General features: G+C 34.9%; 1 protein-coding gene across 3 annotated transcripts; it reads left to right on the top strand.

The window, feature by feature from the left end:
* The first annotated feature begins 704 nt into the window (after positions 1-704).
* On the top strand, positions 705-10,035 carry LOC121315756 (F-box only protein 9-like). 3 transcript variants are annotated; one of them, XM_041250135.1, is made up of 13 exons: positions 705-851; positions 1,731-1,786; positions 2,644-2,769; positions 3,090-3,147; positions 5,472-5,571; positions 6,250-6,380; positions 6,610-6,724; positions 7,070-7,188; positions 7,311-7,401; positions 7,592-7,687; positions 7,776-7,869; positions 8,578-8,735; positions 8,880-10,035. In XM_041250135.1, exons 2-13 carry the CDS (start codon positions 1,763-1,765, stop codon positions 8,986-8,988), a joined length of 1,221 nt encoding a protein of 406 aa, XP_041106069.1. In that variant the 5' UTR covers positions 705-851; positions 1,731-1,762; the 3' UTR covers positions 8,989-10,035. The 3 variants fall into 3 exon arrangements, with proteins under 3 accessions (XP_041106069.1, XP_041106066.1, XP_041106065.1); XM_041250132.1 differs by having other exon boundaries at positions 1,706-1,786; positions 8,581-8,735; XM_041250131.1 differs by having other exon boundaries at positions 1,706-1,786.

Genomic DNA, 10,035 nt, shown 5'->3' with positions numbered 1-10,035 from the left:
ACGGACCTTGATTTTCTGTTTAGCTTTTTATAACCCAGACCACTAGTTCCCCGCTTGTCTGTTTCGTCTACATTGGTGTGACTCAGTTAAAACTTTACCAATTGCAAATGTTTTAAACGTACACATGTAACAACATAGTCAACAATATATGCAATATGGAGTTATGGAGAAATATATTATACTAATATATATATAATATATATATATTATATATAGAGTATTTATATTGTTAGTATTATATATATATGGTATATTTATGTATGTATGTATGTATGTATGTATGTATGGGTGTGTGTGTGTATGTGTTTATTCACTGGAATGTTAAACGTAGTGTATTGGCCTTTAGTGAATAGCATGTTAGTTGCTAGTTTAGAAGTTTTTTTTTTATTTTTTTTGTCAAATTAATGCCAGAGGTGAAAAAAGAGAAAAATATATTTTGTATTATCATTAAGTTCAGCGAAAATGCCAGTGTCTTCAAAACTGTATCAGGCCTGGAAGGGACTTGACTTGGTCTTTTGTGCGGTTACATAAAAAATTGTATGGGGAGAATGTTAGTATTATATTATCATACATTTTCTGTCAGCCCAAGTTCATTTAAATACCCAACACAAACCATTGCGCTTTCGCTTTTCACGGGTAGTTGGTTCTTCTATTCTGGCAATTCTGGCTCGCCGTATTGTTATGTAGCAGGTTTGCATTTTCACTCTGCAGCAGCAAGTGTCCGACATGGCTGCTGTTAGAAGAGCTCGTAATTTTGCACGGTGTGTCGTTTGTTTTTCTGACCGTGAACTGAACTAAACAGAGTTGTTTGCAGCTGGAAGAAGAGTAAGGCATACTGAAAAGACAAAATGGTAATTTTGTGTGTCTTTTGCTACTGTTCCTTTGAGGTTAGACTGACCAACTGGTGGCCCCCTTCACACGAACGATGGGTCCCCAGAATCTGATTCACAATATTTACTTTACCTAGAAGGAATGTTCTGTAAAAAAAAAAAAAAAGAGCAAACGGCGAACTGTACAGTAAACGTGCAGTGCTTTCCGTATACCTTTTTGTCAGCTATATGCAGTATTTGTTTTATTACGTTTGACTTATCAGAAATTATTTAGTGTGTGACTGGGTGTTTGTTGTTTTATTACGTATGACTTGTCGGAAATTATTTAGTGGGTGTTTGTACGACTGGTGTTGTATTATCCAACCTTTTGCGTCATTTTTTTGTATTTTGTTATTTTGTTTTACGTAAAATGCGGACGATGGCTGTACTATACACTGGCAGTTTAGACCAGTAAATAGCATATATAATTTTATTCGGCAATTATTAATGATTAAGGTGCATACATTATTTAGTGGAAATAAAGTGTTGTGTTGCTTGATAAACTTTGTTTTGGTGGGTTTTTTTTTTTTTTTTTTTTTTTTTTGTAACCTTTAATGTTCTTTATAGTGGTACCTCCAGTATGATAGGTAGGGTCCCATACTACTGAAAACTGAGGGGGTTGAGCACTATTCTAAAAGATTAGTAACATTGTTGTTTCCGCATAATTGTATATGCCAATGTTGTGACTGGAATAATTTTACAAAGACCCTGAAACCTACTTCCAATATGAAACTTTATTGGAAATAGGTGTTAATGTAAGCTGCTATTATTATTATTATTATTATTATTATTATTATTATTATTATTATTATTATTATTTAATTTTTCTTTAACAGGCAGAATGTAATTTTAACACTGCAGATATTTCGGAAGAGGAAGAGGAAGATAGCAAAATGTCCGATGATTCTGACCTAAAGGTGAGGATTTATTTTTTTAAGCAATTGTTCCTATTGTATGTCACAAGTATCTTGAGAACCACTCATCCCATAGTAATTTAACTTGGAATGGAAATATTTCAGTGTTTCCTCCAAAGTGAGGGTGAACTACTTACCATGAGGTAATCACCTGTTGTTCATTGCTAGATCATGAATAGGTTTATTTCCCAATTCTAGCATTTCTTTTCTGTTTTATATATAGCCTAGTAATTTTTATTTTGCTTATTCGGGTTAGTGATGTTGGCCCATTGATGTGTAGTGTAACATTTTGATGCCATATTATATTCGTACCATATTTACAATTTTCCTATTCTAATATCGGGGAGAATCAAGTAATCTTCCCCAAAATAAATGCAACATATGCATTTGGTAGATGGATTTAATCCAATTTGTTATCTTCACACAATTAAACATAATAATTAAATAATAAGAATTCAAGTATGTGAATTGATCACACACAAATATTTGAATCATTAATGACTGTACAGCAATGGCCAAAAGTTTTGCATCACCCTATTTAATAAACTAATTTTGCTTCATAAAGTCAAACGAAACCTACTAAATAATGTTACGTTAACATATTAAATTACATACTGCTTTGCAGTTTTCCATCTAACATGAAATAATGTACTACTACTATGGCTTCCGGTAAATTTTTTACAACATCATTTTGTAATTTCTTTGGTTACATGATGTTAAATATAAGATCAAAATTATGTTCATATAGTTTTTATTTATTTATTTATTTTTAATTGTCTCAATCCTAAAGTTCTAGGTGATGTAAAACTTTTGGCCTTAGCTGTACATGCTACACAGTGTCTTTGCCTTCATATTTATAGGTGGAGCTCAGCGTCTTCCGGGCTCAATGGATGTCTGAACTGACGCCTTCCACAGGCAACAAACAAGGTTTGCCTTCAAGATCTGCAGATCTCAAAAGAAAGCAGGAGTTGGTCCGGGAGGAAAAGGTAAAGCTTTTCCAAACAAAATAACCTGGAATTACAATTTGAAAGAGGAAGTTGCATTCAAATCAGCTGTTTTTTTTTGTTTTGTTTTTTTTTTGGTTTTTACAAAAAAGTAATTTGGCGTTTATTACATTGCATGTACTTTGCAGATTACCCATTAAACTGGAAAATACACCTGAAATATTATCAAACATTCATAATTGCTGCAGCTATGCTAAATGGATCAATAAATCAGTGGCTATCACAGACTGTAGTCAGTCTTGCCAATTTTACGCACTTAAGCAATCATTTAAATGTGCTAATCATCACACATTGTCCCTCAGGCCAGCAAACTGTTCCTAAAGGCAGTGGAGCAGGAACAGAATGGAGCGGTTTATGAAGGTAATTGGAAAGTTTCAGACAGCAAAAAATAAGATTGTCATACATTTACTTGTAAAATATGCAAATACCACTGCAAAATTATCAGTTTCTCTGGTTTTACTATTTATAGGTATGTGTTTGGGTAAAATGAACATCTTTGTTTTATTCTATAAACTACTGACAACATTTCTCCCAAATTCCAAATAAAAATATTGTCATTTAGAGCATTTATTTGCAGAAAATGACAACTGGTCAAAATAACAAAAAAGATGCAGTGTTGTCAGACCTCGAATAATGCAAAGAAAATAAGTTCAGATTCATTTTTAAACAACACAATACTAATATTTTAACTTAGGAAGAGTTCAGAAATCAATATTTGGTGGAATAACCCTGATTTTCAAGCACAGCTTTCATGCGTCTTGGCATGCTCTCCACCAGTCTTTCACATTGATGTTGGGTGACTTTATGCCACCCCTGGCACAGAAATTCAAGCAGCTCGGCTTTGTTTGATGGCTTGTGACCATCCATCTTCCTCTTGATCACATTCCAGAGGTTTTCAATGGGGTTCAGGTGTGGAGATTGGGCTAACCATGACAGGGTCTTGATCTGGTGGTCCTCCATCCACACCTTGATTGACCTGGCTGTGTGGCATGGAGCATTGTCCTGCTGGAAAAACCAATCCTCAGAGTTGGGGAACGTTGTCAGAGCAGAAGGAAGCAAGTTTTCTTCCAGGACAACCTTGTACTTGGCTTGATTCATGCGTCCTTCACAAAGACAAATCTGCCTGATTCCAGCCTTGCTGAAGCACCCCCAGATGAGTCCAATTTTCAGCTTTGCCCAACACCTGGTCGTCTAATGGTTAGACGGAGACCTGGAGAGGCCTACAAGCCATAGTGTCTCGCACCCACTGTGAAATGTGGTAGAGGATCGGTGATGATCTGGGGGTGCTTCAGCAAGACTGGAATCGGGCAGCTTTGGCAAGAATCAAGCCAAGTAGAAGGTTGTCCTGGAAGAAAACTTGCTTCCTTCTGCTCTGACAATGTTCCCCAACTCTGAGGATTGGTTTTTCCAGCAGGACAATGCTCCATGCCACACAGCCAGGTCAATCAAGGTGTGGATGGAGGACCACCAGATCAAGACCCTGTCATGGCCAGCCCAATCTCCAGACCTGAACCCCATTGAAAACCTCTGGAATGTGATCAAGAGGAAGATGGATGGTCACAAGCCATCAAACAAAGCCGAGCTGCTTGAATTTCTGTGCCAGGGGTGGCATAAAGTCACCCAACATCAATGTGAAAGACTGGTGGAGAGCATGCCAAGACGCATGAAAGCTGTGCTTGAAAATCAGGGTTATTCCACCAAATATTGATTTCTGAACTCTTCCTAAGTTAAAATATTAGTATTGTGTTGTTTAAAAATGAATATGAACTTATTTTCTTTGCATTATTCGAGGTCTGACAACACTGCATCTTTTTTGTTATTTTGACCAGTTGTCATTTTCTGCAAATAAATGCTCTAAATGACAATATTTTTATTTGGAATTTGGGAGAAATGTTGTCAGTAGTTTATAGAATAAAACAAAAATGTTCATTTTACCCAAACACATACCTATAAATAGTAAAACCAGAGAAACTGATAACTTTGCAGTGGTCTCAATTTTTTCCAGAGCTGTGTGTATATATATATATATATATATATATATATATATATATATATATATATATATATATATATATATATATATATATAATGCAATGGGTATATACAGGGTATGATAAAGCATATTAATTAATATGCCAGATGAGGGTAAACTGTGGCAAATGCGTAGTATAAGCATGGAGAAAAGCATGGTCAAAATGCAAACAGTACCAGGGTAAACTTTTATAAGGGCCGCAGCCACCTGACAGCACTGTAAACATTTTTTAAAGCATGGAAGACATTAGGCTCAGTGATGATTTACATTTCCATATGCTTGTGTTCCATAACTTTTATACATAAAATACTGTGTAATAATCTGTTTTGTAAGATGCAGATGTTGATTGTAAGTACTACTGTTTTTAAAGATGTACTGTACCTGAGTATTTTTATCTATCTATCTATCTATTATATAAAATCAGTGAATTAATTAGAATATGTATTACTGTGTTTTCAAGAGAGGATGCCTGTTAAAAGTTTTCACACAGGCAAACTTTACTGCATCCCAAGTCTCATTATGTTCTATTGCTTTCTCAGATTGTTATATGTTTATTTTATGTGAAGCTGCAGTTGTTGTGGTTTATCAGTAAATTAGCTACTCAAGTACATGTGGAAAGTAGGGATAATTATCAGTGCTTTTTTATTTCCAGCCATCAAGTACTATCGGAGAGCCATGCAGCTTGTACCTGATATTGAATTTAAAATTAACTACACACGATCCCCAGATTCTGATGGAGTTGACATGAACTAGTATGTGGATAATTACTCTTGCTTTAAACAAGACTTGGCAATAGAATAATACATGTGATTGTTTAAATGTGATTACACTGCATATTTGGGATTGGACTTTAACATGGTGCAGTGATCTATATTGCTTAAAGGGCACATAAGGACCTTTTTATTTTATTGTTACTTGTTCCCATGTGTTGCTACTGTTTACATAAGGTGTGTGTATTGTTTTAATAATTTTTTTTTTTTTTTTTTACATTTTGTCCAATTTTTGGAACTTTTAAATTGCATTCCCTGCCTCAAGATGGCTTCTCGTGTACCCGCGTGGACCTCTTAGAACTACATTTCCCATCACCCTCCTGCTCATGCATGTAACTGAGATAGGTTTACCACTGAGATGACTTTACCAATGATGGGAAATGTAGTTCTGAGAGAACCAAAACTAAAATAATTAAAACAATAAACACACCTTACATAAACAGTTGTAGCAACACATGGGAATGTGTAACACAATAAAATAAAAAAGGTCCTTATGTGCCCTTTAATGACACGTGATTTATAAGGTCATCCTCTTTGAAAAAACTATTGTAAATATTCTCTGCAGTTGAGACATCAGAAGCAAGTGAGGGATGAATTTTCTTCGAATGGCAACAAAGATGTTTTTTTTTTTTTTTGTTTTTTTTTTGTTTTTCTCAACAGTTTGGAAGAAACAGACACTGATAATGAGATAGATGATCTGCTGTCCTATTTTCAGCAGCAGCTTACTTTGCAGGAAGCATGCCTGAAAACTTGCCAGCCAGATATTGAAATGACACAAACTCACATTTCAGGTATGCATTTTAACCAAATCCAGTCTCTATAATCTGAATGTTTATCTACTTACCTTAACCCTAGAACCCTTTGGTACAGTAATTCTAGGTCGGAGTGCTGATCCATTCCATTAATCAAGTACATGGTTGGAACAAAAGTCGTCTACCTATGTTCTTCTAAGTAGTCAATTCTGTTAAATAAAAAAAATAAAAATAAAAAAAAGTGCCATGGAGAATTTTCTGTTCACAGCCCTGCCAATGGAGGTGCTGATGTACATTTTCCGCTGGGTTGTCTCCAGTGATCTGGACTTGAGGGCTCTTGAACAGTTGTCTTTGGTCTGCCGGGGGTTTTACATTTGTGCCAGGTAAAGGACTTTGTGCTGTGCTTTAAATTGCTGTGTGTGAGAAACTGATATGATTTTAAATGGCGTATTATCTTCCTTTTGATCTGATGCAATTAATTTAAACAAATAGTTTTTATAATTCTGAAATGCATGCTTAGTTCATCACACAATTTTGTAGTACTTTTTTGCATCACTGAGGGTAGCTTGTATGAATTTGCAAATCTTCTCCACTACTTCATATTTTCACTTTGTTTAATCTTAAAATACGTTGTTGGTTTAAGGGTAATGTGTTCAAGAAATAAGGCAATGTCAGTTTTTCAACAAAATTTGAATTGACAAATTCATGGTGATATTGTACTTTTTCAGGGATCCAGAAATATGGCGTTTAGCCTGTTTAAGGGTGTGGGGTAGGAGTTGCACCAAAATGGTTCCTTTTAACTCCTGGAGAGAGATGTTTTTGGAACGGCCACGTGTCCGGTTTGATGGTAAGACAATAAGCCAAAGCCAACATCTTTTTAGATGCCTTTTAAAAAGCTTTTAATATAAATACATTAAATGAAAAAGCTGCCTCTAAATGAAATCACTTTAGATTGCTTAATACTTTTAGGTGTATATATCAGCAAAACCAATTACATTCGCCAAGGAGAACAATCCCTGGATGGATTCTACAGGGCCTGGCACCAGGTGGAGTATTACAGGTAGGTTGCTATTCTAGAGTTTATAGACAGGCACCACCTATTATATAGGACATATACAATGGTTTTATTGCCAACATGCTTTATTATATATCTTTAATATATTGTATTAGTAAGTGGAGATTTTGGAAAACATAAGTGATTACGTTTTAAATATAAAATACAATAAGATCTGCCTCTTCACCATAAATAGGTACTTTAGATTCTTCCCAGATGGGCAAGTAATGATGCTTACCACCCCTGAAGATCCTGTCATCACAGTAACTCGTTTGCGTAACAGGAATGCCAGGTAACCTGCATGTTTAATATTCATTACTCAAAGTTAGAAGAATTATAATGGCCATTGCGTGTTTTAACAGTATTTATTTTATTTTCAGAATGGAATCTCTTCTGTTCGGTCATTATCGTCTATCCCAGGACACAGACAATCAAACCAAAGTGTTTGCTGTTGTTTCCAAGAAAAAAGAGGAGGTACAAGAAAACCCTCATGGTTTGGTTTTATAAACCATTAACATGCCAGTAATTGAATTGCATTCCTATATAGTGTTTAATGAACATGTTTTATGAATAGTATCCAGCAATGGAAATCTGGACTTTAGAAGGTCAATTTTTAAACATTGTTTATTATAGTACCGTGTGAAGTTTAACACATTTAAGCAACAACATTGTAGACCTGTTCTTCTGACTTTGATAAGGGGCGTTAGTGCAATCTCTGGTCATTTCAGTTTGCTTGGAGGCTATTGTGAACCGTCTGAAAGATCAATCTGCATTTTCTTTTTTTAAACTGAACTGTGGACAATGCATCACAAGGTATCAACCAGTTGCTGCTCTGCAAAACCAAAAACTTCACTCTGATGTAGCTACGCCACTGCCAGTTTAAAATGGCTGTATATTGACAGGAAATATTGTCTTTGACGTGTTAGGAAGGTTAGTGTTGCCTACGCCTGAATACACGATACCAACATCTGCAATAGTTGAGATCAGTAAAGTCTTCTCCCTGTATCAATCATCACAGTTTTTCCATTCCAAAATTGGCTTTATTGTACAAAGGTTGCATCTGAAACACAGCACACATTTTTGGTGAGTTATGTAGTCTTCCCCTTAATTCCTGTTTTTACATATCACTGTTCAGATAAGCAATTCAAATGAATGATAAAACTAGAGTATTTTTTTCAACAGAAGACCCCAGAGTATCATAAGAACAGATACTATAATCGCTGTAGCCCAGTCCAGGAAGCGGAGCACAGTTTTCACATGGGCCTGCAGCTCAGTTCTGGAGGGAGTCAACAATTCAATAAACTCAACTGGATCCATCATTCTTGCCAGATAACATACAGGTAAAACAGGATCAATATTGACTTTAATGAATTAAGCATCCCTGTAATGAGTGCTTTACTGTATGTTTTTGTAAGTCTGCATTTTCTTTAGAATGGTCTTTTGGCTTAACTACATTTTACACATTTTTTTTTGGTTTGTTTCAGGTCAACTGATGAAACTGTAGTTACTGCATTTGATATCGACAAGACATACACACCTTTGTTCTTTGCGCGAGTGAAAAGCTACACTGCATTATCAGAAAAGCCTCTCTAAACAGAAAAGTGGGATCATAAGTTTACTGAAGATTCACTCAGCCAAAAAAAAGTAGTAACAGCACTATAATTTTACTGTCAATTGTTTTATGCGGGATTAGAATTAAGAATGTAGTATGTTAATTTTACATGTTTCTACTTGATTTTAAACTTTTGGGTAGATGTAAGGATACGCTCAGCGATTTACGGGTGCAAAACCTCCATAATGCATTGTATGTAAAGAATTGTGTTCATCTGGCATTCTGGCCACTATCAAATTTACACTTTTAATCTGCAATTATTTGCACTGCGCCTATACTTGCATCTACCCCTTTATGTTTTAAAAAAAAATATTATTTTTGAATTTCAGTAGCATGCAGATATATGGTGAATTGGTATACTTAAGGCAGGACATTAGGATTTTTGTGGTTACATTGTTTAGCATTTGCAGTATCTGCTGAATGCAAAAGGGGGAAAAACATTCAGAGCAACTTAACATGCCTAGAGAAATTGCTATTATTGGCACCTTTTTACATTATAAATTATTGATGTACAACATAAGTACAAGCTCTTTATGCTCTGCTAAATATGAAATAAACAAATAATTTAAAATGTATTTTGTATATTATTGAGTAAAATTCCCAGAAATAACTGGTGTTATATACAATAGCCAGTTGGTTTTATTTGCAGAATAGTGACTGCCAAAACTAATATGGTACCACTGTCGGCAGTCACAATTGCAGAGGGTTTGGTGAGTAGTCACTTATCCTGACCTAAAGCATGTTGAAACAGGCAAATTGTCTTTGTTTCCTGCCCATACCACAAGATGGCATCATAGACCAGCTTTTTTTAAAAACATTTTTTGTTTTCCAAAATTGTTTAATTAGTTCTTGTTTAAATTAATTTTACATCTTTTAGTATCCAGAATTAATATTTGATTTGAAGTGTTTACAAGCTATTAGAATTATGACTATAAGAGAGCGATCAATTTATATGCATTGTTGTGGATACATGTTTGAGTACTTGCCCCTCTTTCATAATCAAATGTATTAATAAAATAATAATTTTA

Source organism: Polyodon spathula, chromosome 5 (genome assembly GCF_017654505.1).
Source record: "Polyodon spathula isolate WHYD16114869_AA chromosome 5, ASM1765450v1, whole genome shotgun sequence".
NCBI lineage: Eukaryota > Metazoa > Chordata > Actinopteri > Acipenseriformes > Polyodontidae > Polyodon > Polyodon spathula.
This window is presented reverse-complemented; position numbering and strand designations above follow the sequence as displayed.

Bases quoted from the DNA above. Each gene is read 5' to 3' on its own strand.
- LOC121315756 (XM_041250131.1), top strand. The intron at 6,381-6,609 runs GTATGCATTTTA...TTCTGTTCACAG, and splicing joins GACACAAACTCACATTTCAG to CCCTGCCAATGGAGGTGCTG. The intron at 7,688-7,775 runs GTAACCTGCATG...TTTTATTTTCAG, and splicing joins TTGCGTAACAGGAATGCCAG to AATGGAATCTCTTCTGTTCG.